The sequence below is a fragment of the Aulonocara stuartgranti genome (genome assembly GCF_965226115.1).
Source record: "Aulonocara stuartgranti genome assembly, chromosome: 7".
NCBI lineage: Eukaryota > Metazoa > Chordata > Actinopteri > Cichliformes > Cichlidae > Aulonocara > Aulonocara stuartgranti.
In genome coordinates this window covers 4080804-4107821 of record NC_138945.1, presented here as the reverse complement: position 1 = coordinate 4107821, position 27018 = coordinate 4080804, and the positions used below count along the sequence as shown (strand labels likewise).

General features: G+C 41.7%; 1 protein-coding gene across 4 annotated transcripts; it reads left to right on the top strand.

The window, feature by feature from the left end:
• Positions 1 to 11930: 11930 nt before the first annotated feature.
• Positions 11931 to 26443, top strand: rfwd3 (ring finger and WD repeat domain 3). Of its 4 annotated transcripts, none has more exons than XM_082541942.1 (14): positions 11931 to 11949; positions 12755 to 12974; positions 18370 to 18647; positions 18728 to 18990; positions 19117 to 19172; positions 20170 to 20352; positions 20453 to 20544; positions 21797 to 21911; positions 22020 to 22254; positions 22502 to 22652; positions 22736 to 22912; positions 23028 to 23242; positions 23372 to 23586; positions 25583 to 26443. In XM_082541942.1, the coding sequence occupies exons 3-14, from the start codon at positions 18370 to 18372 to the stop codon at positions 25724 to 25726; spliced, it is 2124 nt and encodes a 707-aa protein (XP_082398068.1). In that variant the 5' UTR covers positions 11931 to 11949; positions 12755 to 12974; the 3' UTR covers positions 25727 to 26443. The 4 variants fall into 4 exon arrangements, with proteins under 4 accessions (XP_082398068.1, XP_082398069.1, XP_082398067.1 ...); XM_082541943.1 differs by lacking the exon at positions 11931 to 11949 and adding an exon at positions 12192 to 12208; XM_082541941.1 differs by lacking the exon at positions 11931 to 11949 and adding an exon at positions 12510 to 12527.
• The last annotated feature ends 575 nt before the right edge of the window (positions 26444 to 27018 follow it).

Sequence of the window (27018 nt, the reverse complement as noted above, 5' to 3'; positions counted from 1 at the left end):
ACCATCTCCCTAGCTTTGGAAAAACACGCTCACAGGGCACAGATAAAGCTGGGGTACACAAAAACTGTAAAGCCAGGTGGAAAAGGTTCAGATAAGATGTCCTCCTAGTCCCCCAGTACGTTAAAGGATCCTCTGATCTTGGAATGTTCCTCTCCAACATTCTCCACAATACTAAGGGGTTGGCTGTCCTTTATAATAAAATTCAGGACTGCCTGGTCAAAAACAGTCTTCCTAGATGCTTGATTTCAAAATAATAAAACACATATTTAAAAAAAATATATATATGATGATAATGCTGCTCAATGTCTATATAGGACAACCTGTGTTCATTCTCGGTGTGTTTGTCTCCTCATTTTCATGTTTGGCTCTGTAATGCCTAAACACTGAGGAGGTGCTTTTGTTTGTGTAAGAAGCTCCGCAGAACAGATGCGACATTTAACCTGCATAAAATGAAGTAAATATTTTACACTGCAGGTCACATTGCTGTTTTTCCTGTTCTGATAGATTACACTGAAACAAAGACAGACAAACAGTTACCTTATTTGCAGTTAAAAGATCAAAATGACCCCACACAGCAGAAACCTTTCTTTTTCTTTCGGGCTCCGTTTTTTTATGGAGAGATACATAGCTGGACTGGCCATCGGGCATACCGGGCATTTGCCCGGTGGGCCGCTGGCGATTTTTTGTTTTTATGGGCGGATGGATTTATTTATTTATTTTATTTTATTTTTTTAGGAAGGGTATATATAATGAAAGGTGTTGGATTGGCCAATTGGTCATGATCGACTCTGGGCTGGACCAATTACAGCCGAGGAGGCTGGCTGCACCCTCCCCCTTCTTTAGCAATCACATGGTTTTCGCGCATTGCATGCCGGGAACTCGTGGCAAAACAATCCAAGTACCGCATCAAATGCAAACATTTGCAGCACCGCAAAACATTCATTCTGCGGTTCCAATACCTTCTTTTTTTTTTTCTTTGCCGCACAAAAAAGGAATGTACAAAACAAAAGGGGAACAATGCCGGTCCGTACAAAGACAGACTCGACGAAAAGACAAAGAAAAGATACGAGGAAAAAATCAAAGGAGTGAAAGAGTGGACAAAAGACGTCAGCGTGCTGCCCAACTTTCACCACGCTCAGATTTATAATTATACGCTTCTTGGAGTGAGTGCATACACTCATGAACTTTAGTAACTTCAGGTCACTGCAACAAGCCCAGGTACAGTTTACCAGAGGTGTGGACTCGAGTCACATGACTTGGACTCGAGTCAGACTCGAGTCATAAATTTTATGACTTTAGACTTGACTTGAAAAAATGTTCTAAGACTTGTGACTTGACTTGGACTTTTACACCAATGACTTGGGACTTGAATTGGACTTGAACCGGTTTACTTGAAAAGACTTGATATTTTACCCCAAATATAAAATTTAACATGCATATTATATAGAGATTGAAAATGTGACGTCATTCACGGGTAGAACCGCAAAGGATTCTGGGAACTCGTGGCAAGCGGTACTAGCGCACGCAGGCTTTCAATTGAAATCAGTCACACAGCGATAAAAAGAAACACAAAAATGTCAAGAAGCTGTTGTATGATTAACTGCAATAGCCGGTCGCATGACAGCCACGGGAAGCCGACGGGTAAAGAGATCGGTTGTTATCGGATTACGTCGTTGAAGAGAAATTGTTCGAGCCATGTTTCCGAAGTAACAAAGACGCGACGGATGGCCTGGATTGCAGCCATTCAAAGATCAAATATAACGTCCCAGAACACTCCAGCTCACAGGTTAGTCTGCTCCAAGCATTTACACGAAGGTCAGTATTTTTTAGTAGTTAATACGTCATTTTCATAACATAATTGGTGATATAGGTTACAAGCAAGTCTGGCGCTGAACAGAAATTGTCGCGCTATGCTCCTGTGTTTATTGTGCATAAATAGTGAATTGTCCTGACACAATATTGTGTTTCGCTTCTGTTATTATGGTACATTGACAAAAACATATACTTTTATTCACAGGATAAAACAGGTTTTTTGTATCACTAATTGCCCAGTACGATTACAGCATACAGTATTATTGTCACTGCTACATTTCTGTGATGGGTACCAGAAATGATTTCCACTACTAATTAATTACCGTTGAGCTCAAAGGTCCTATTAATAAACGGTTAAGGAATGTGTATTTATGACGACGATTTGTGAGACTGGTAAACTTATGATACGTACGATGGTCTTTCGTTCTACACGGTGCATTTCAAGGTCCTGTACCCATCCGTCGGTAAACTGTACCTGGGCTTGTTGCAGTGACCTGAAGTTACTAAACTTCACGAGTGTATGCACTCACTCCAAGAACCGTATAATTATAAATATGCATATAAATATGCTACAATGAGATAGCTGACTTCATCTAACTAGCAAATGTTGTCCAGGCTACGTTGGTGATGCAGTTTTTTAAGGTGTATGATATTTTTGTCATGCGATTTTAAAGCCGGTCCTACAACCGCATCCAAGAATAACATGCAGCTTATCTCAGAACTGTCGGTGAAAATTATTCTTGGAGCTAAGTTTAATTGAGCTGCATTTTAAAGAGGTGCAATTTCACAATTTGTGTATATTTTCTAAGTTCACTATTTTGTCATGTGTTGAGAAAAACACAGATTTAAAAATTACATGGTCTAATATTTACATTTAGCATAACTGCAACATTATTTTTTCGTTTTTTTTTTAAAGACTCGAAAGGACTTGAAATTCAAAGTTTCAGACTTGTGACTTGACTCGGACTTTTACACCAGTGACTTGAGACTCGACTCTGACTTGCCTGACATTACTTGAGACTTGACTTGAGACTTGAAGATAAAGACTTGAGACTTACTTGAGACTTGCAAAACAATGACTTGGTCCCACCTCTGCAGTTTACCGACGGATGGGTACAGGACCTTGAAATGCACCGTGTAGAACGAAAGACTATTGTACGTATCATAAGTTTACCAGTCTCACAAATCGTCTTCATAAATACACATTCGTTAACCGTTTATTAATAGGACCTTTGAGCTCAACGGTAATTAATTAGTAGTGGAAATAATTTCTGGTAGTGTAACAGTGTTTATGTGGTATTATTCCACTTGCCACAAATATCAGTGTAATGGGGAAACAGCGCCCCCCCTCTCGGTGTGGCTGGCTGCAGTAATCGCTGCCAGTCTGCTGTAGCTATACGAGAGGTGAGTTGTATTGTTCCGCACACAATATAGCTAAGTAGTACAGACACATAAAACATGTTTGATTAGCTGACGAGCACCGAGTGTAATAAGTGCTTAGTGGACACATGTCCAACACCAGTTTTATGTACTTTTCATTTGTTTATTAATGTGTGAAACTGTATGCTAAAGCGGAATGCTAATGAGATGTTCTGCCGTAGTGTGCTGTGCGGAGTGGTGTGTGGCGAGCCTGTGCACTGATAATACACCGTTGTTTCCATTCAGGTACATCATTTGTTGTTGCTGTTATTTTATTGTATATTAGAAATTGTAATATTGCTGCAGTAATCGCTGCCAGTCTGCCGTAGCCATACGAGAGTGTGCTGTGCGGAGTGGTGTATGGCGAGCCTGTGCACTGATAATACACAGTTGTTTCCATTTAGGAAATAAAGTGGCAACGATCGATCAGAGACTCCTTGTCTTTTTAAAAACACTACACAACGCAGAGTCGAGGAGTCTGTTTGGGCCGAACTGTTGCAGCGGGATGAAGCAGAAACCGGTTACAGTAGCATTACAGAAATGTAGCAGTGACAATAATATTGTATGTTGTAATCGCAATGGACAATAAGTGATACAAAACAACTGTTTTATCCTGTGAATAAAAGTATATGTTTTTGTCAGTGTACCATGGTAATAACAGGAGTGAAACGCAATATTGTGTCAGGACAATTCACTATTTATGCACAATAAACAAAGGAGCATAGCGCGACAATTTCTGTTCAGCGCCAGACTTGCTTGTAACCTATATCACCAATTATGTTAAGAAAAATGACGTATTAACTACTACAAAACTCTGACCTTTGTGGGAATGCTTGGAGCAGACTAACATGTGAGCTGGAGTGTTCTGGGACGTTATATTTGGTATATCCAGACCATCCATCGGCTCTTACTTCGGAAACATGGCTTAAAAAATTTCACTTCAACGACGTAATCCGATAAAAAAAAAAAACGATCTCTTTACCCGTCGGCTTCCTGTGGCTGTCATGCGACCGGCTATTGCAGTTAATAATACAACAACTTCTTGCCATTTTTTGGGTTTCTTTTTATCGCTGTGTAACTGAGTTCAATTGAAAGCCTGCGTGCGCTAGTACCTCTTGCCACAAGTTCCCAGAATCCTTTGCGGTTTTATCCCTGAATGACGTCACATTTTCAATCTTTATCCTGGTGGGCCGGTCTCTAGTCAAAATGCCCGGGCCGATTTTTTGTCCCAGTCCAGCCTTGGAGAGATATGTTGTTGTTGTTGTTGTTTTTTACCTTTGCGAGAGTAATTTTGTGGGGTTTTTTGTTGGCGACTCATTCCGTTGGCAGATGCGGATGCGGTACCTTTTAAACACATTTTGGCGAGTTGGCAATGAGCGATACAGCAGCTGTATCGATCACGTGACTTTTTCTTAAAGTGACGCGCGCACCGATACAGGTTTGCTCTGTGAGCTTGATACAAGCGTCGGTGTGTCAGTGTTGCTAGACCCATCACTAGGTTATTGTTATTTTCAGTTTAGTATTTGTATTCTCAGTTTTGCTAGTTCTCTGTTTGCCATGTAGCAATAAATCTGAGTTTGAGTTTACTTTCTGCCTCTGTGTGTCTGTGCACTGGGTCCTCCTTACCACCACTCCTGCCTGCACACAGCCTTCAGTTGACAGCATAGCTGGACTGGCCATCGGGCATACCGGGCATTTGCCCGGTGGGCCGCTGGCGATTTTTTGTTTTTATGGGCGGATGGATTTATTTATTTATTTTATTTTATTTTTTTAGGAAGGGTATATATAATGAAAGGTGTTGGATTGGCCAATTGGTCATGATCGACTCTGGGCTGGACCAATTACAGCCGAGGAGGCTGGCTGCACCCTCCCCCTTCTTTAGCAATCACATGGTTTTCGCGCATTGCATGCCGGGAACTCGTGGCAAAACAATCCAAGTACCGCATCAAATGCAAACATTTGCAGCACCGCAAAACATTCATTCTGCGGTTCCAATACCTTCTTTTTTTTTTCTTTGCCGCACAAAAAAGGAATGTACAAAACAAAAGGGGAACAATGCCGGTCCGTACAAAGACAGACTCGACGAAAAGACAAAGAAAAGATACGAGGAAAAAATCAAAGGAGTGAAAGAGTGGACAAAAGACGTCAGCGTGCTGCCCAACTTTCACCACGCTCAGATTTATAATTATACGCTTCTTGGAGTGAGTGCATACACTCATGAACTTTAGTAACTTCAGGTCACTGCAACAAGCCCAGGTACAGTTTACCAGAGGTGTGGACTCGAGTCACATGACTTGGACTCGAGTCAGACTCGAGTCATTAATTTTATGACTTTAGACTTGACTTGAAAAAATGTTCTAAGACTTGTGACTTGACTTGGACTTTTACACCAATGACTTGGGACTTGAATTGGACTTGAACCGGTTTACTTGAAAAGACTTGATATTTTACCCCAAATATAAAATTTAACATGCATATTATATAGAGATTGAAAATGTGACGTCATTCACGGGTAGAACCGCAAAGGATTCTGGGAACTCGTGGCAAGCGGTACTAGCGCACGCAGGCTTTCAATTGAAATCAGTCACACAGCGATAAAAAGAAACACAAAAATGTCAAGAAGCTGTTGTATTATTAACTACAATAGCCGGTCGCATGACAGCCACGGGAAGCCGACGGGTAAAGAGATCGGTTGTTATCGGATTACGTCGTTGAAGAGAAATTGTTCAAGCCATGTTTCCGAAGTAACAAAGACGCGACGGATGGCCTGGATTGCAGCCATTCAAAGATCAAATATAACGTCCCAGAACACTCCAGCTCACAGGTTAGTCTGCTCCAAGCATTTACACGAAGGTCAGTATTTTTTAGTAGTTAATACGTCATTTTCATAACATAATTGGTGATATAGGTTACAAGCAAGTCTGGCGCTGAACAGAAATTGTCGCGCTATGCTCCTGTGTTTATTGTGCATAAATAGTGAATTGTCCTGACACAATATTGTGTTTCGCTTCTGTTATTATGGTACATTGACAAAAACATATACTTTTATTCACAGGATAAAACAGGTTTTTTGTATCACTAATTGCCCAGTACGATTACAGCATACAGTATTATTGTCACTGCTACATTTCTGTGATGGGTACCAGAAATGATTTCCACTACTAATTAATTACCGTTGAGCTCAAAGGTCCTATTAATAAACGGTTAAGGAATGTGTATTTATGACGACAATTTGTGAGACTGGTAAACTTATGATACGTACGATGGTCTTTACTTTCTACACGGTGCATTTCAAGGTCCTGTACCCATCCGTCGGTAAACTGTACCTGGGCTTGTTGCAGTGACCTGAAGTTACTAAACTTCACGAGTGTATGCACTCACTCCAAGAACCGTATAATTATAAATATGCATATAAATATGCTACAATGAGATAGCTGACTTCATCTAACTAGCAAATGTTGTCCAGGCTACGTTGGTGATGCAGTTTTTTAAGGTGTATGATATTTTTGTCATGCGATTTTAAAGCCGGTCCTACAACCGCATCCAAGAATAACATGCAGCTTATCTCAGAACTGTCGGTGAAAATTATTCTTGGAGCTAAGTTTAATTGAGCTGCATTTTAAAGAGGTGCAATTTCACAATTTGTGTATATTTTCTAAGTTCACTATTTTGTCATGTGTTGAGAAAAACACAGATTTTAAAATTACATGGTCTAATATTTACATTTAGCATAACTGCAACATTATTTTTTCGTTTTTTTTTTAAAGACTCGAAAGGACTTGAAATTCAAAGTTTCAGACTTGTGACTTGACTCGGACTTTTACACCAGTGACTTGAGACTCGACTCTGACTTGCCTGACATTACTTGAGACTTGACTTGAGACTTGAAGATAAAGACTTGAGACTTACTTGAGACTTGCAAAACAATGACTTGGTCCCACCTCTGCAGTTTACCGACGGATGGGTACAGGACCTTGAAATGCACCGTGTAGAACGAAAGACTATTGTACGTATCATAAGTTTACCAGTCTCACAAATCGTCTTCATAAATACACATTCGTTAACCGTTTATTAATAGGACCTTTGAGCTCAACGGTAATTAATTAGTAGTGGAAATAATTTCTGGTAGTGTAACAGTGTTTATGTGGTATTATTCCACTTGCCACAAATATCAGTGTAATGGGGAAACAGCGCCCCCCCTCTCGGTGTGGCTGGCTGCAGTAATCGCTGCCAGTCTGCCGTAGCTATACGAGAGGTGAGTTGTATTGTTCCGCACACAATATAGCTAAGTAGTACAGACACATAAAACATGTTTGATTAGCTGACGAGCACCGAGTGTAATAAGTGCTTAGTGGACACATGTCCAACACCAGTTTTATGTACTTTTCATTTGTTTATTAATGTGTGAAACTGTATGCTAAAGCGGAATGCTAATGAGATGTTCTGCCGTAGTGTGCTGTGCGGAGTGGTGTGTGGCGAGCCTGTGCACTGATAATACACCGTTGTTTCCATTCAGGTACATCATTTGTTGTTGCTGTTATTTTATTGTATATTAGAAATTGTAATATTGCTGCAGTAATCGCTGCCAGTCTGCCGTAGCCATACGAGAGTGTGCTGTGCGGAGTGGCGTATGGCGAGCCTGTGCACTGATAATACACAGTTGTTTCCATTTAGGAAATAAAGTGGCAACGATCGATCAGAGACTCCTTGTCTTTTTAAAAACACTACACAACGCAGAGTCGAGGAGTCTGTTTGGGCCGAACTGTTGCAGCGGGATGAAGCAGAAACCGGTTACAGTAGCATTACAGAAATGTAGCAGTGACAATAATATTGTATGTTGTAATCGCAATGGACAATAAGTGATACAAAACAACTGTTTTATCCTGTGAATAAAAGTATATGTTTTTGTCAGTGTACCATGGTAATAACAGGAGTGAAACGCAATATTGTGTCAGGACAATTCACTATTTATGCACAATAAACAAAGGAGCATAGCGCGACAATTTCTGTTCAGCGCCAGACTTGCTTGTAACCTATATCACCAATTATGTTAAGAAAAATGACGTATTAACTACTACAAAACTCTGACCTTTGTGGGAATGCTTGGAGCAGACTAACATGTGAGCTGGAGTGTTCTGAGACGTTATATTTGGTATATCCAGACCATCCATCGGCTCTTACTTCGGAAACATGGCTTAAAAAATTTCACTTCAACGACATAATCCGATAAAAAAAAAAATGATCTCTTTACCCGTCGGCTTCCTGTGGCTGTCATGCGACCGGCTATTGCAGTTAATAATACAACAGCTTCTTGCCATTTTTTGGGTTTCTTTTTTATCGCTGTGTAACTGAGTTCAATTGAAAGCCTGCGTGCGCTAGTACCTCTTGCCACAAGTTCCCAGAATCCTTTGCGGTTTTATCCCTGAATGACGTCACATTTTCAATCTTTATCCTGGTGGGCCGGTCTCTAGTCAAAATGCCCGGGCCGATTTTTTGTCCCAGTCCAGCCTTGGTTGACAGAAGATCGCGACCAGAACATGGACCCCCGCAGACATTTTCACCTCGGAGTACAACGCTGAGATGAAGCGGATGGTGAGCCTGCTCGACCGCATCGCCCAATCCCCAGATTTAAGGACCATGGCAGTCGGGCTGAGTGCAGTAGATGCCGTCATTTGACATAACGTCTGTTGTCCTGGTGCAGCCACAACAACTTGGTGTTGAACGCCCAGACGACAATGGAGAGACTGCAGCATGTTGTGCGCTCTGCTGAGAAGGTGATTGGCTCCAGACTCCCATCTGTGCAGGACCTGTATACCTCTAGGACACTGGGGCGTGCAGCTTCACAGCTGACCCTTCTCACCGTAGACACAGTCTGACCTGCTCCCCTCAGGCAGGAGGGTCCAGTCCATTCGGACCAGAACCTCTCGTCATAAGAACAATTTCTTCCCCTCTGCTGTTGGACTGATGAACAATAACCATAAGACTGTTCCCACCACAAACACATGACCCTATACTGTGTTCTCTGCATCTGTTCCATTTTTGCACTGATCACCACCTGCATTCATGTACGTATCAATCTGCTTAGCATTTTTTTTTATTTAAGTGTTTGTCTTGTAGTATGTTTCACACAAGGTACCGCAGCAATTTCGTAATGTTGTAAGTCTGTTAAACATCTGGAAATAAAGCCTTTCTGATTCTGATTCAGCTGCACTTCTACACTAAAAGTTTTGGTAAAATGCTCCCACCTAGTGGTGAAAGTTCTCATCATCATTTACAGACAGTTTTAAAAAAATGCACCTTTTTAAATACAGAAAATATTTTGACCTTTGATAAGTTATATAACGGGACTCGCAGACGAATTACTAAAAAAAAGTAACTTAGTATTACTTTTAGTGACAAAAAGCAATAGTTATTTGTTTTTTTTCATGTCACGCGGATGTTGATGTACTCGGAGCTGCTCAGTCCTGCAGTTTGTCAAAGCCGGGCCTTCAGGCACACAAGATTTGTAATGTGTTTTTCTGACCCAAGACACCTGCAGTCCCTTCAAACAGTAAGCATGTCTATTAATGCTCACTCTTTCTAAATATTTAGCAGCAATGATATTTTAAGCCGTGTTTAAAACTTTTATTTAGTTCACTCCTGAGTGTTTTGCATTTAATAAAGATCTTTTTAGATTTTTAGCTCGATACCAGTTTCAATCTTTGAAATAAGAAGGATACTTAAGCGTATCACCCCAGTCACCCCTCAGGCGTTCTCGTACCCGTTAGTGCATGAACTTGCATTAGAGAACTCTACTTTTCCTACCACAGTCTGTATGTGTCATCTACAACTTTATGTACTTTATGCGCTTTCACAGTGGTCACACTATCTTGCAAATTTCTAAGACTTTGTTCAACATTGACAGTGTCTTTTAACTCAAACAGGTAGACTTCTGCCACTCCTCTGGGGTGAAGCCCTCCAAATGCAGAATCTTCTGTGCTGCAGGTATAAAAACACCCATTCCAGTCTTTTTGTCAGCTATGAAAAAGTAATATTTTTCAAGTGGAGAACGGCATGAATGTTTCATTTTACACCTTACGCAAATATCTTGGTGGTGCATTGGATAATTGCATTTAGAACGGAGGTGAGTTTGATAAGCTCCAAAATTGCTGTGTGCAACAGGCTGTCTGTCTCGTCGTGGTGCTGAAAAGTTGGTTCCTGGGGCTGGAGATTCAAGGGACTGCAGACTTTTTTAAGTGCTATTTGTCCAGAGTTTTGGCAACCCAGTCGAGATCCGCTGGCTCTCAGACATTGGTACAGAAGACATTACTTCTTTTTTTTTTTCCTCCAGAGAATCTTGCACTCAACCTGATGTTTTTCTTTTCTTTTCAGAAATGTAGATCTATCTAGTCATCATCAGGTTTTATATCACTTGAGTGTATGAGGAATATGTAGTTTCATTTAATAATGGATTCTTTGAATTGTACATAAATATGAATTTTACTCATGGCTGGTAAAAATGATTTGTATGCATATGCAGAATAAAATGTTCTTATGGATACTTTTATTAAAGCTGTACCGGGCACCAAACATAACTACCAAAAAGACAAAAACAAAACAAGTCACGGATTTATTCAAAATCTGAGTAGTGGTATGCTTTTAATCCGTTTTTTGACAATTTGACTCTGTTTCACATACCATCAACTTAAAAATGACTTTCCTGGCTCTTTGAACACTCTCTAACATGGGCTATTGTTTGCAAAGACCAAAAGTTTTTCGGTGTGTGACATGATTTCCTTTACGGAAAGACATGAAAATTAAGGAAGATACATGAAAAATACACACTCCTTGTTTGTTGACTTCTGAGTCATGACTTACATCCTGAAAGATCTGTTTAAACTGTAAGGATCCAGGGAGGTTCCTCTAATTCACAGAATAGGGGTGAAAACTTCACATTCTTTTTCTTGTTGATGTAAAAACAAATGAGAATTAAAACCCTGTGTTGCCTCGGGGCTTTTGAGTCACCGAGATATTTGAAAATATTCCTTCACACACTCCCCTGCTGCCGATACTGTAGTAATACAGCGAGATGATTGTTTATCTTATTGTCATCTGTGTTTCAAAGACATTATGTTCTGATTTTATGGAGTTGCATTTTGCCCTACCCTTTCAAGAGTATTGTTAAAGTTTATAGTTATAGTATGTTTTTATAAATATATTTATAAAAGACCTGGGCTGCTTGCTGAAAAATGGGACCAGGGTTTCCCCCACACTGAGGTGTGGCTTGTAGTAAACAACAGGTTCAGCTTGATTCACATAATGGGGGTTGAAAACATTCTTTGTCTTACCGATGTAACAGACAAAAACAATGAATACTAAGGACCTTGATGAGCAGAGCTTTTGAATGGAGTCCTTTAATGCAGTTTCATTACACACATAAGATAAGATAAAGATGTTTTAAGATGTGTGGTTATCTGCAGAGACCACGTTGTAGAGCAGGGGTCCCCAATCCCAGTCCACGAGGGCCGATGTCCCTGCAGGTTTTAGCTCTCACCCTGGGTCAATACACCTGAATCACATGATTAGCTCATTACCAGGCCTCTGGAGAACTGCAAGACATGTTGAGAAGGTAATTTATCCATTTAAATCAGCTGTGGTGGGACACATCTAAAACCTGCAGGGACACTGGCCCTTGTAGACTGGGATTGGGGACTCCTATTTGGACAAAGAAGACAGATGGTATGAAAGAGGAGTGAAAGAAGCCATCTATGTCCACTGTGAACACAATCTTTGGACAGAGATGGTGGTTTACCACACCAACTGTCTGCCATCTACAATCCAGTTTTGAGATGCCTTCCCAGGTGCCACTCACATTCTGAGCCTTTTGACCTCAGGAAATCACATGATCGGGTGGATCTAGGTCACACAGAAGGTTTCCCCCAAAACCTTGGCTGATTGTGACCTACACACATTTTCACACCTTGGCTCATGTGATTAGGTAAACAGACCATCAGGGGGTCCATGTCTCTCTCCACCATTTGACCTTAGAACTGAAGAAGCTTCTGGGATGAGAGGTGAAACTATGTATTAGGTGCTTTTTTTCCTGAACACCAGCAGGAGACTGACTGAGAGAAATGCCTTTAGTCATCCACTTTGAGCATTCTGAACATTGAACATGGAATGTTCAAATCCATACTTTATTATTTTTTTATAAATAAGTTAGAAACGATCTTCGTTTTATATTTTCATTTTGCTTTTCTTACTACATTAGTATAACCACTGAATCGCTGATTCCACACGCTGACGCACGTGTGCAGGTGAAGAAGCCGAAACTTTCCTATTACTACTTTTAAATGCAAAATTTTTCCACATAATAATATAATACAGCGTTTCGTTATCTTTTGCTTTTTTATTTTCTATTTTCATTTAAATTTGGAAAACAATTTCAGGTCAGAAGGATAAAATTTGATACTCTGAAATCACACATCGACGATCCTCTGTTGACCGGAAGATAATCGTCTTATTTACAAACGATCTTCGGCAGTGACGTCGCGGCAGGCTGGAGCGGGCGGAGCGGACTGGCGCCGGGAGATTCGAGCTCTGAAGGCGGGTCTGCCTGACTGCATTAACCGCTGTGAGAAGAAGTAGTAACTCGTCAACACAGCAGCTGGACCCTCTAGATTTGCTTCTTCGACTTGCTTCTGCCATGTTGCTAACTACTGTGGAAGTTGAGACCGGGATCGGCAGCTGTTAAACCCTCACAGGTAGGTAGGGTTCGATCCTAACCGCGCCGCGACGACTACCCGAGCACAGCACAGCCAAGCTGGCTAACAGCGCTAATAACGAGCCTACTAACGTTTACTTTTCTTTTTTGTGTACGTACAATGGTTACCATTACCTTTGGTAATACGCCAATATGTTTAAGCACTAAGCATAAGAGTAAATTTACATTAAAGCGTTTTTACTGAATCGCTCCACTCCAATGCTAGCTAACTTTAGCTCCGTGGTTATCTGGAGGTAAAACGGAAATCACAGAAAACAACAGGTGTTCTCTCCAGATTGTAAAACGTTGCTCTTGTGCCGATAAGTAACAGTCAAGGTGAAGCTGAGTGGAGTTTGAATAGCAGTGACTGTTGGCGGTTTTCTTGCTCCGAGGCCTCTATGACCTCGGGCTTTAGTTCGGGGCTCAACCGAAGAAGGCGCCTGCGTCTCCCGGGGAGCGCAGCGAAGAGTATCCGCTGGAACGACATGGTAGAGACTTTTCAGGAATGGTTTTTCAGCTGTTTGTTGATAATGACTGCTTTAACTGTAGGTTATCCATATTTTAGCTTAGTGATGCTTTTAAAATCAGACCTAACGCGTTGTTCCAATCCTCCTCATGTCCACAACCGACTTTAAGTTTTTGCCAGGTTAGGATGCAGATAGATCTTTTTGCGTTACCTAAGTTTCCCACCACAGTCTTGTAGTCTTCCTCATCACTCTTTCTGTTACATCCCACTGCTGCAGAATAATCAGACAATTTCTGAAGGTGGCAGGTCTCTGTGCAGTAGCTGAAGTCTGTGGTGGAGAGGCGCTGGTCCCTGCAGGGACCAGGGTTGCTGACTAGGGCTGGGCCATATTATACCGTTCACGGTAATACCGGTATAATGTTAGGCAACGATAGGAAAATGAAATATCGCGATATAATGGGAGTAAAACGCGCATGCGCAGTGCCTTTGTTTTCATACGCACATGGCCGATTGTTGAGTGAAACAGATGAACCAGAATTGGTTTGTAAAAATGGTGCAACTTCCGTGATGTGGAACTGGTTTGGTGTTTGTCCGTCAGATACATGACAAAGCACCTTTTTTTGCAGAACATGCAAGCGGCCGTCGTTATTGTCATATTTGTCGGACTAAGATGCTCTTAAATCTGGGAGTAATCTGGGTCCTAAACTCCGTATACTTCAGGTCAAACAACACTGCAGCATCACTTAGAGTTAAAAACTGTCTAAATTCTTTCATCTTTAATAAAACGATCAGCATTGCTGCTTTACCAGGTGTAACTATAAAGTTTAACTTCCAGGCATCCATGAAAACAAAAGTTATTACATTTAACGGAGTTAGAAGTTAGCAGGAAGCTAGCGGAAGTTAGCTCGCTAGTTTCGCTAGTTACCTAAGCATGATATTGCATGTTCTGACTGAGAGATTTCTGAAAAAAATCAAACGTACAGCTCTGCTATCACTTCCAACATAAATGAAGACAGGAAACTAAACAGCAGTGACGTTTGTAGGGTTACTGAAGTTGGGCTAGCTGGTATATAATGATGTGCTACGTGATCGCTAGCGACACAGCTATGTTAGCATAACATAAACAGTGAAGCTGGAGGACGAACACTAACACTTTTCCACTTATAAAAGTTAACGTGAAGGTTCTTCATGGTTAGAGACAAATGCAATCGCATGGCAGGATGCTGTAAACGGACCAAACTTCAGTCAGGAGAACAACTGAGATAATCCATCCACAATATGAGGTTAGTCATTAATATACTGCAACAACATGGGAATAGAGCAGCTGCCAGAGAATTCAACATTAATGAATCAATGGTACAGAAGTGGAGGAAGCAAGAAGAATGAGTTTAATAAAGTTTGATTTATCTGACTGCTTTGTTTCGCTTAATGTGCCTTATAATCCCGTGCACCTTATGGTCCGAAAAATGCGTACTGCACACTGCAGTTTAATGTTGCAAAGCACCTCTTTTTAACTTCAGTGGATATTATACATGGTTATGCTCAGGATATGTCAGCCCATTTCTACTGGAAATGCCTTTTGGTTAAACTTTCAGCAAGGAATTTGCATTTGCACTGTTACATTTTTATAAAGCTTTAATGTACATAAAAACCAGCTTCTTGTTTAAGTGAAAATAAATGGAAGGTTGTCTTTTTGCGCTAGTAATGTTGTGGAGTTGTATTTTGTCTCGCATCAATTATATCGTCGGTTATATCGTTATCGCAAATTTTCAAATATATATCGTGATAAATATTTTTGGCCATATCACCCTGCTCTATTGCTGACCACACTGTCTCTCACATACTGTATGTGTCCACCTCCCTCATCTAAGCTTATCGCCTAGTAGAGTTGGACAGATGGTGTTAAAGTCACTGGAGAAGTTAAAAAATATTATTTAAAAAAACAAACTTTTTTTTTCTTGAACTGTGCTTGTTAGCTTGTCCAGGTGGGTGTAGAGATAGTTGAGCAGGTAGAGACTGGCTGAAGGGGGTCATAAACGGGCTGATCATGGACCTGAGCTGATTTGTGCTGATAGTGCCACAGGTCTGTCTTGGGCAAAGCCACAAGGTATGTGACCTCTGTGACCTCTTCCACTGCATGGGGACCTTTTCCATATTCGGGCTTGTCCTAAAGATGCAATGGAACCACATAACTGGGTAGCGCAAGCTCTGAGGACTACTGGCCCCATCTGACTCTGCATCTGGTCAGCAGTGTGGTGACAGATGGGGGGAGGAGTTGTAAAATTCGGAAAACACAGTGAGCCTGTGAGGAGGGGCAAAAATGGGGGAGGGTTGAAGGTGTATGGGAGGAAGGCTCAGTGTGGGGAAGGAGGGAGCTGCAGCCACAGGTTTTAAGCTGTTAAAGAGCAGAATTGGTTCACAGATTTGGTTTGGCTCACACCACTACTACTGGGTAGCCTCTCCACTCCAGACTTCACTCATGATGTGCTGCTTCCACTCCATATTCTTTCTGTAGTTTCTGTTGGCATGCATTTGTTTTCACTTCCCTTTGACTTGTTCATACGTTCTCCCTGCTGAAGGCTATATTCTTTGTTTTAAGCAGGACATTTGTTACCCCCCCCTTCCTTGTTTGGATAAAACTTGACAGTCTCTGTAGTTGAGATCTCCTCATTCCAAGTTATCGCAGGCAGCCTCTGTGTTTTTTTTTTTTTTTTTTTTGGTTTTTTTTTTTTTTTATTAATTCTTTCCTTCTTTTTCTGTGCCTCTTTAAGGTGGCCCCCATAGACAAAGCACATACAAACTCCAAAAAGCACGTGCAAACTCCAAAACACAACGGAAGTGCTCCAGAACGCTAGGGACAGTGTTGAGCTCGATTTGTAAAATAAAGTGCAAGTTTGTTGCAAACGCTTGGAGTTGGATACCGGCAGAAAACACCTGCAAGAATAGAACAACCACGCTTTATAAGAAAGGTAATGTGCAAACTGTTGTTTGTTTGATATGTTTTTAATTACTATGAACACTTGGTTTATGGTGGAGTCAAATCTGACGTTAGCTAACAGTCAGTGTGCTTTGCTCAGAGAGAAGCTCAACACTGCCCCTAGCGTCCTGGAGCACTTCCGCTTTGTTTTGGAGTTTGTACGTGCTTTGTCTCTAGGGGCCACCGTACCTCTTGACTAGCTGGACGTACCTGAGGGTGAGGAGAACCGAGCTGTGATCTGTTTCCAATGGACAACCTGGTCAGGTGCACGAGAGGCACTAGAGATTTGCTTGTTTACTGTCCAGTGTGCAGGGATGAGTCAGATTAAACATGTGAAAGGTTTTGTTGTGGAATTTGGCTTTTTAGGGTTTTATAAAGAATAAAGTTTGCAGGGATCACCCAGTGGAAACTTCTATAGCAGAAGGGAAATAAGGATTATTGTTTAAAGCCGGTGGGTTTAATGAGCCACACAGCGCAAACTAGGGCTGATATATATTAGGGGTGCAACGATACTCGTATCGATATTGAACCGTTCGATACAGTGCTTTCGGTTCGGTACGCATATGTATCGAACAATACAAAAGTTTTTATTTATTTTATCAACTTTTCTTCTGATGATGCTGTCTCTGTTGAGTGCTCAGTGGATCTGCGTTTGACTACTCCACCTAGGCTGCACTGTCGAGTGCAGATCCACTGAGCGCAGCGCAAGCTAGCAAGACAGAAGCTAAGCTCGTTGCAACATGGCAACTGCCTCAATGCTACCCGAAATTGAACCTCCCCCACCCTCATTCAGATCTGGCGTTTGGAACTATCTTGGTCTTTATGTGAAGCATGACCCTGAAGGTAAGCACGTCATGGACAAAAGTAAAACAGTATGCCGGATGTGCCATGCAATGCTCAATTGGTGGGAACTAGTACATTAGCGCAGTTTGCTTGTTAACGTGTTGACGCCGTCCAGCCCCATGCATGGGGCGATCCGCGGTAACTCGTTAACGGAGTTTTGCGGCGTTATGGCGTTAATGTCATTTTAACGAGATTAACGTTGACAGCACAACGAATATGACTGCACATTTACTCCGACATCATCCTAGTGCAAAGACAAGCAGACAAAAACAACAAGCACACATGCTACAAACTTTACCCGAGTCATTTAGACAGCCGTTAGCACAGGATTCTCCTTATGGGGACCTGATATGTTTAATATGCTGCTGAGAATATAGCCCAGAAGAAGCGTATAGTGTAGCTTTTATTTTGGAAAGAGACATTTCTCTGTAATAAACTCTCTTTTCCAAAGATGAGATAAATCTATCTCGATCAGATAGATTTATTTATTTTTAATTCTTTTGTTGTTTCAGCAACATTAAATTTAAAAACTGTACTTTTGAGTTAAAATATATATTTATAATTTTAATAAATGAGAAATTAAAAAGGCATGAACATCGAAAAACTGAAAGTTTGTGGAAGGCGCAGTTTTTGGCTTTCCTCATATTCCAAAACGTGCTTAGTTTTGAGGTGATAAAACAAATGACTTGTATTCCCTTTCTTCGCTATTACTGTCGCCCGGCATAATTTGCAAATGATATTTTTCTGCTCAACCTCTGACTGCTTAAACCCAAACCAGGTCCATGTGACCAACGTTGCACCGGTCTTCTTTATGCGCACCAACTCCTCCACCCCACCTGTAAGCTCCATGATAGCTTGCAGCCACTGCGATGCTTTCAACCAAAACAGGCGCATCAACATGAGCTATCGCGGTACAGCGATACAGTAAAAATCTCTACCATTGGCCAAATTCATATAGTTTCTACTGTATACCGTTTACCCTACACTTAGCTGTTTGGACGAGTTTACACATCAGCCACGATTAGTCTGCATGTAGTTGCTGAACAGAAAATAATGTAGTTTCCTGTCTTGTTTTTTTGGCTTTTTGATACACATAATGCTACCCTGCAGATGGAGGCCATGGAGGTAGACTCTCCTGTGGAGCTGCAGGGGATTGGGCAGCCAGAGGGTGGCGTTGCAGCTCCTGCAGGCGATGCTGAGAATGCCAACGCTGCTCTCGTCATGTCCGACTCTGGCAGCAGCACTGAAGTAGATGACGATGATGATGATGGCAGCGCCGAGGGACAGGCAGCAGCTTATACTCCTCCAAGGCTTCCTGCCACTTGGGCGTTTAGTCAGAGGGCGGTGGGCGGGGCTACATCTACGCCGCCAATACGAAGGAGAGTCAGGTAAGCTGGACAGCACAGAAGAAACATCACATGTGCTTTGTGTGCTTCATCAAGGTGATAAACCTGTGTTTGTGGTGCAGGCAGGGCCTCAGAGTGCACTATCCGAGCCAGACTGCAGCGCCTTCTAGAGGCTTTCCAGACTTCCTGCTGCGAGCGCCGGCTGCCAGCACAGCAGAGCCAGAGTCGGGCAGCGCCACTGAGATAAGTGAGTCTGAGGATGAGGCAGAGGGTGAAGAAGAGAGCACGGCTGCTGCTGCAGAGCCCATCGACCCTGTGCCACCTGCTGGGTCTGACCTCAGCGTCACTGTCCAACCTGCTCAACCACAGGAAGCCGCTACGACCAGTGAGTTTCAGCTGAATCCATTTCAAGAAATCACCCTGATTAAAGCTTTATCATAAAGCTGCAGCTGGGCTTATGATACATGAAGGTAACCAATGAGTGTCCACGATGATTTTTATCTCCGTTCAGACTCCAGTGGCACGGCAGAAGCCGAGAGGGCAGAAGCTCAAGTCCAGGGTGTTCAGGTAGCTTTCAGACATTTTTCTTTTGTGCTTTCTTGTGCTTTTTACACATGTAAAACTATTTTTTTTATATATTTTAAAATTGTTTTTAGGATAACTTTATTAAAAAATTCTTTGGTTGTAAAAAAAGAAAAATCTCAGCATTAGTATGCAGTTACTGCTGAAGAAAAGTCGCTTTCCTTATGTTTGCTGTGATGTTTGGTGTCTTCTTAAAGTGTGCTTGGCTTTACCACACACAGAGTGAGTTGGTCCTCAGTTGGTGGAGGGGCCTGGTCTGGTCACCGACCATGGGGTACCAGCCCTCGCTTCATCCTCTCTTAATTGGGTTCACAAGCTCTGTGAACTTGTAGTTATCATCTGCAGTGACCTATAACCACCATGACACGGATGGATTACGCTAAATTGTGTCTTTTAGCTGTTTTCCAAAGTGGTCTCACTGTCTTCATTCTAGCACCCACAAAAACCAGGGTTTCTTTATTGCATCAAAAACAAAACAAGAAAAATATGTTTACCATCATCATTTTGTAACAAGTGTAGTCTTGTACAGTATTCCTTGACTGGAAATTGTCCTCGGAGAAGACCAGCTCCGTACAACACCAAGTCACTGATGCGTTCTTTGATAAGTGTGCAGTTGGTGTTAAATTTCCTTCCACAACAGTAAAGTCTTACAAATCCAACTTCTGCTTAAATATTAATAATTAATTAATTAAAGGAAGACATAATGTCAAGAATTTATGTCAAAACTATTTATGCATTATGTGGAAAATATATCAACTCAAGCCTCACGTGGGTGCTGATGCGTTTCTGTAATGCCACTTTCCACAACAAGGTGGTGCAACAAGTCAGTGTAACCTTACTTTGAGCCTTTGAAACACATCGACAGGCTAAAAAGAACTCGCATTCACTGATAAAACGCTGTCCCCAGTTTGTTTGTTTGTTTTTGGTTTTTTTAGGATATTTACAAAAACGATCATTAACTGTTGATCCTCCCTGCTTCCAGGTGTCCTCAGCAGTTCTGTCTCCCAGTGACGAGAATGAAGGTGACACCTGCACCATCTGCTTCGAAGCGTGGACGACGGCCGGCGAGCACAGACTCGCCGCTCTGCGGTGTGGTCACCTCTTCGGTTACACCTGTATCCAGCGCTGGCTGAAAGCTCAGAGCCCTTCTGCTAAATGTCCGCAGGTGAGAAGGAAGAAAAATCCCATCGACCACCGGTGGAAGATTGAAGGTTAAAATATATTTGGGGGTTGTTTTTCTTTTCTTTTTTTTTTTGTGATTTTAGTGCAACAAGAAAGCAAAGCGTTCCGACATCGTGCTCCTGTATGCTCCAAAACTGAGAGCGCTTGACAACACGGAGCAAGAGAGCTTAAAGAAGTGAGTGATCGCCTTCTCTGCTCTCTGCACCATATCCGTTTAGCTGTGCTAACGAGGAACGCTGCTCTCCTCCAGCGGGACGAATCCTGAGTGAACTCTGTTTATAAACTGTTAAATATTTGCTTAAGAAATGAAAGATAAACCATTAAAGAATCATCACTTGAAATTGACAACAGCTGTCTCACTCCATACCTGCAGGTGCAAGTAAATTCTATATGTATTAATATTTAAAAGGATAATGTCTTACATTGGACACTGATAGATCAAATGAAAGAATCTGTAATCTGCAAACAGGGACTCTAAAAGATCTCTAGGTAGAGTGGTCGCCCCATGATCGGAAGGTTGGGGGTTCAAATCCACTGAGCTACTCTGAGGTACCCCTGAGCACGGTACCATCCCTACACACTGCTCCCCGGGCGCCTGCTTAGTGGCTGCCCACTGCTTCACTGAGTGACTGGGTCAAATGCAGAGAAAGTAATTTCCCCACGGGATCAATAAAGTATACACTATTATTATTATTGTTATTATCTTATTGGGTCATTCCTCCACCCGACCCCCACAAAACTGGGATGCTGAACACAATGTCACGTCTGTCACTGTTATGGTTTCACTTCGGCTGTAAGACCACCTCTCGATTAAGTCACAGATTGTTCATTGAGAGATGTTGCAACAGTTTGAAAAACATGAGAATTTGTGGAAAACACTCGGATTTTGACTTCTTCTCTTCCTGTATCAGCGCTGTAGTGGCCACACCTGTTGTTCAGGAGAACACTGCAGTGCCTACCTGCAGGTTAGCAGCTAGCATAAACAAGCGACTAAGATGATGTTGCGGTGGCATGCAAAGCGAACAGTGCAGAGGGTGTACTGGATTCTTAATGGCATCAGCAGAAAAGTTGCTTTACCATCATGTTAAAAAAAATCTAATTACAGTGACGGATCACAGAACCTGCAGCCAGCTCACAGTTGCCTGTTTGACAAGCCTGAAAATGAAACTTAGGTCACGATGACAAAGCAAAAGAATGAATCTTTCAGTTTTTTCTTGCACACTTTTTCCCAGTCTGCATTCACAGGCCTGCTGTCAAAATGGCAAAAATTATGAATAATTGTCTAAAGCCAGCTTCAGCTGTCCTTGTTTGTGCTGTTCTTGTTAGATTTCAGTAGATCAGGATCAGTAACAATATAGTGACATGTTAGGTGGATTTAGTCTGTGGGTTGTTAGTCCCATGACTGATTCCCAACAACGTGTTTGTAGGTCTCTGGAGCAGGAGCAGTCGCTGAGGAGGAAGGCTGAACTGGAGTCGGCTCAGTACAAAATCAAACTGCAGGTCGTCACCAACAAATACGGACAAGCACAGCAGGAGCTGCAGGTATTTCATGTGTTTTTGTTTAAACACAATCAAAGTGCGTAAGTCTCCCTCTGCTTTAATTTAGTGAAGAATGTGATGCTAATAATCTGCCTTCTCTCCCTCGTACAGGAGCTGAGAGCCCTCATAACCGAGACGAGCAGGAACCTCTTTTCTTCCACGTCCTCGTCCTCCTCCCATGTCCTGAGCCTGTCTCAGAGGGCGGACGGCTCCAGGTCAGCTCAGTACAGCTTCTCCAAAGCGGTGCTGGTGTCTCAGGCCGGAGGCTGCAGGGTTTTATCGTACTGTGAACCTTTGAGCTGCCTGCTGGCCTCTCAGCCGTCGCCTCACACCACGCTGGTGCCCGGTGAGACATCCTTCTTTCCACTTGACAAGTGTGATTCTTTATCGATCACACCAGACACGAAGAACAGTTTCACCCCGCAGTAGTCGCGTTAGACATGCACACATAATGAGAGAAGTTCCACTAATAGATCACCCGAGTTAGTGTGTGTGTGTGTGTGTGTGTGTGTGTGTGTGTGTGTGTGTGTGTGTGTGTGTGTGTGTGTTTTGAATCACTCAACTTCCCCTTTTTCCTCTTTTCCTCCATTCAGGGTGCGGGGTAAAGAAGGTCAGTGTGGTGAACATGAGGGCGAGTCAGTACGTTCCCATCCACAGCAAACAGATCCGAGGTCTGTCCTTCAACAGGCAGAACGACAGCCTGCTGCTGTCTGCTGCATTGGACAACACTATCAAACTGACCAGGTACGAGCACGTCAGCATCTCCAGCCTCACAGAGGGTTGAGTCGTGCGCGCCTGTGAGTTAATGTGTTGTTGTTTTGTTCCAGCCTGCTGACCAACACGGTGGTTCAGACCTATAATGCGGGTAAACCAGTGTGGAGCTGCTGCTGGTGTTTGGACAACAGTAACTACATCTACGCCGGCCTGAGCAACGGCTCTGTGCTCATCTACGACACGAGAGACACCAGCACGCACGTGCAGGAGCTCGTGCCGCTGCGCTCCAGGTACGCAAAAAACATACGAAGGCAGAGCGAGCAAGACCAAAAGTTTTATTAAACCACAGTTTCACAAATTCACTCAACTTAAAAACTTTGAATTGTGGGTGTGTGATGTTTCCAGATGTCCGGTGGCATCTCTGTGTTACGTCCCAAGGGCAGCGTCCAGCTCGTTCCCATGTGGGGGGCTCCTTGCTGGCTCTCTGGAGGGCGGGTGTTTCTGGGAGCAGGTGAACGAGGCCACCTACAGGCCCCACGTCCTGCCCCTGGAGACCTCTGGCTGCACCGACATCCAGGTGGAGACGGAGAGTCGACACTGTCTCGTCACCTATAGGCCCGGTAAGACCCTGACCCCTCAGTTCCTGATAGAACACCACGTATGTAGGTAAAAGATGGAGGCGGTGTCACGTGATCTAAACTTTACACCCTCTCATGGCACCTTTTGAGTAACCATCGTCTGTCCTGCAGGACGCTCCAATCCGTCTCTGCGCTGTGTCCTCATGGCGCTGACTCGAACCCCTCAGCAGGAGTCGAGTGAGCTGCCCAGCTGTTCCTGCGAGCCGGTGCAGACGTTCAATGCCGGCTCGTCCTGCAAACTGCTCACCAAGAACGCCGTCTTCAGGAGTCCGGACGGAGGCGGGACGCTGGTCTGCGCCGGGGACGAGGCCTCCAACTCCACTATGGTCAGTCCTTTTACATTTGTCTGTTATTTGAAAGAGCAAATTATTATTTTATATTTTGATAAATGATCAGCTTTTATTTTAATGAATTTAGTATTTTTTATTCATATTTGTTTTATATAAAATATTTGTGGTTTGCTTCGTTAAATTATTTTTGCATTCTAAATTAATTGAAATGTATAAATATAAATACCATATCATTTTTGTTGGTTTTTTTTGTGTAATTTCAATTATTTTAAATATAATTTAATAATTACATGTATTAAATGATGTATTAAAATAAATAAATGTATTAAATTAAAGAAATATATTAAATGGTTTTATTTATTAAATGTAATAATTATTCAATTCCCAATTACATTTTGTAATATTTAGTAACATCAAGTGTCCGAGAGTTTATGTTCTTTAACCCTTTAAAGCCGGTCGGAGCAGCACGCTCCGTTTTACGTAACTATTTTTAAATCCTGGTAGCTCTGCAACCGCGTAAGCTAGCGCAATCATTTTTTTTTTTGCATATGAAACCGGAGGAGTTGTACTTACATCTTATGCCATCAGCTTGTCCTAGGTCACGATTTCCTTCCACATAAAGCTTTGCAAAAACTGCATAAAAAGCACTTGCAGCAACAAAAACATAATATTCCAGATGCTTTGCTGATCGGATCAGCTGTTCATAAGAACGTATTCCTACGTTAGAATAGACGTCAGCGTGAACTATTGCATGTCCGCCATGACCTGCCCGAAACCGGAAGTGACGTCATTTTCGCGGAAATGTAGTGGTTTTTTTTTTTTTGTTTGTTTTTTTACCATCAGGGCCTTGTGAGCCTACACTGGTGTTTTTAAAAGTTATGTTTGAGTTTATGACTTTCTGTGTCGTTTCTGGGATGCTTAGGACTCAAATTGCACTGCTGGAAATAGTTTATTTTGATGCATATGCTGTTTTTTTTTTTTGCAAATATGCATTATAATATTTATATTTGTTTTTCCTGCAGTATATAAAAATTGGTGTATTTCAAAAATAAAACTATGAAGACACTTAAAATAAATTTCCTGTGGTGGGAAACTATTTTGTGCAACTTTTTTGTATTTACAGTTTTGAGGGTTAAGCCTCTTAAATTTCTCTAACTAGAAATATATGTTAAAAAAGCAAAAACGATTTTCAATTTTTTGTAGTTTATTGCACTTTATTGCAATTTATGTAATACACTTAATGCATACATATTATTAAAATTTAGGATGTAATGATTGTATAGCAACTTGAAATGCTCCCAAAAATGGCTCCACAGCATGTAAAAATATAATATAAGCTCTGGCGGACTTGGTTCTATGGTAGGTCTTAAAGGGTTAAATATTCCTTAAAAATTAAGGAAAATCAGTGATTCTCTTTTAACCCAGATTTTTTTTTTTTGATTGAATAATTTTTAAATTAAATTTTTATTTTTATGAAATATTAGCCCAAATTCTTTTTAATTGTGCTCGTATTTTGAGCACAGTTATTTTAATTGCTTGGTAAAGGTGTGCAAACTGTGGGTGTTCACAACAACCTGCTAAGAACTAAAGAAATCACAAAGGTGGTTTTTGGTGCAACGCCTTCTTTAGATCCCATTTCACCTCCACAGGCCAGAGGTTGCCACAGCGTCTCTGACTGACACTGAGGCCTTAGCTAATCACTCACTCACTTAACACCTTACTTATGTGCTTGCATATTTAGTTACTGACCTACTTACACAATTAATTATTTACTTAATGACTCACAGTCACACTTACTGAGACTTGCTTATTTGATAGTTAATTTTTTTTCTTGAATGTTTCTTTTTAAACTTTATATATGATCATTTCTGATGAGTCAGTTTCCAGTTTTGACTTTGTCAAAGGTGTTCTGATGTTGTCTTTAGATTTTAAAATTGTATTAATATTCTTATTTTTTTCTTGAATATTAAGCTTGAAGCTTAAATGTTTCCTTCTGTCTGATTTGTCATCTCGTTCTCCTTTTCCTCCTCAGGTGTGGGACGCCAGCAGCGGCGGTCTGCGCCAGAAGCTTCCGGCCGACCTCCCGGTGCTGGACATCAGCCCGTTTTCTGTGAACGGCGAGCACTTTTTGGCATCGCTTACGGAGAAAATGCTGAAGCTCTACAAGTGGGAGTGAAGTGGGAGGAGTGGGTGAATGCGACAAGAGCAGAAAACCAAGAGACAAACCTCAGTCCCACGAGGAAAGGACGCCATCTGTGAGGAACTGTGGGAAATGTAATGCTGCTAAACTTTTACCTGTGCGTTTACACCGCTGAACAGGTTACCGCGAGTGATCGGACTGAGGAAGCGTTTCACACTCATCGCTTCTTCTTTTTGAAGTGATTCAAATTACGCAGGCGGATCATTTCTGTTCACCATATGAGTGTGATTTCAGGAGCCAAAGATCAGATTAATAATGTCTGTGTGTGAAAGAAAACATGAATGTAGGCCAAACTCGTCTATCTTTGTCATGAAAGTGAGTTCGGTTAGTTCAAGCAGGACTTTCCAACACTTGATGCTAAATTTATCAGATTTTCAGAGTTTCCCCAAAAATTCAACATAAGCCCCCCTTTTCTTTTCTTTTTTTTGTCCACCTTTTAAAAATTTCAGGTTTTCATTTCTGTCAAACTCTGTCCATCTCTGTGGCTCGTTATCGGAGTCAGATTTTATTTAGCCCTCTGACACGGATCACAAAGTGCCAAAGTAATCTGCTGTCGTTTAAAAGTTTACTTTCTTTGTCTTTTTAAAGGAAGTTGTATATATGTATATTTGCCACCAGTTGTTTGTGTACGCCTTCAAAAGTTAATAATAAAAATGTGTTATTTTTAAATAAAGTCAAAATGTTGGATTTAAACTGCTGTGTAATTCATTTATTTTTTAACGTGTGTTCATATGTAGTATTTTTATTTTTTTCCCCCCAAATAATCTCAAGGGATTATCAGCTGTAGAAAAATTTCTTCTCCATTGGATTATCAGAGAACAGATCAGCTAAAATTATGATCTAGACTGATTTATGCTGAGGATCAAAGATGGATGCTGAACAGAAACTAGATTTAGTTTCAGATTGTGAGACTTTGAGTGTAAAATTGACCTGTGAATAGGTGTTGGTAGTTTCTACTGTTTCCCTGCTCTTTGACATTTGGTCTCTCAGCGTGACGATGGAGACTGACCACCAGATCAGTTGTTAGAGCCTCCTACATGAGATTAATGTGCTGACTAGAACTCTGTGGCCTGTCACTGTGGGATGGTTCAGTCTAGAAACTTTCAGTTTTTCTGCCAGCTGAGCAAATCAGCTAGATGCTGCCTTCATGGACTGCTCGTACATCTTATCTTCTTAAAAGCTTTTTGTTGGGGGAAAAAAAAAAAAAACTCCGACAAACGCTCCTCTTTTAAGGGATTTTTCTTTCTGTTTTTTTTTTATTGTTTTTA

What these genes read in the sequence shown, in the direction of transcription:
- rfwd3 (XM_082541942.1), top strand. Translation starts at nt 18,370, where the DNA reads ATGGAGGCCATGGAGGTAGACTCTCCTGTGGAGCTGCAGGGGATTGGG. An exon ending in CTTCTGCTAAATGTCCGCAG is followed by an intron (nt 20,353 to 20,452) that starts GTGAGAAGGAAG and finishes TTGTGATTTTAG; the next exon opens with TGCAACAAGAAAGCAAAGCG. An exon ending in TCTCGTCACCTATAGGCCCG is followed by an intron (nt 23,243 to 23,371) that starts GTAAGACCCTGA and finishes TCTGTCCTGCAG; the next exon opens with GACGCTCCAATCCGTCTCTG.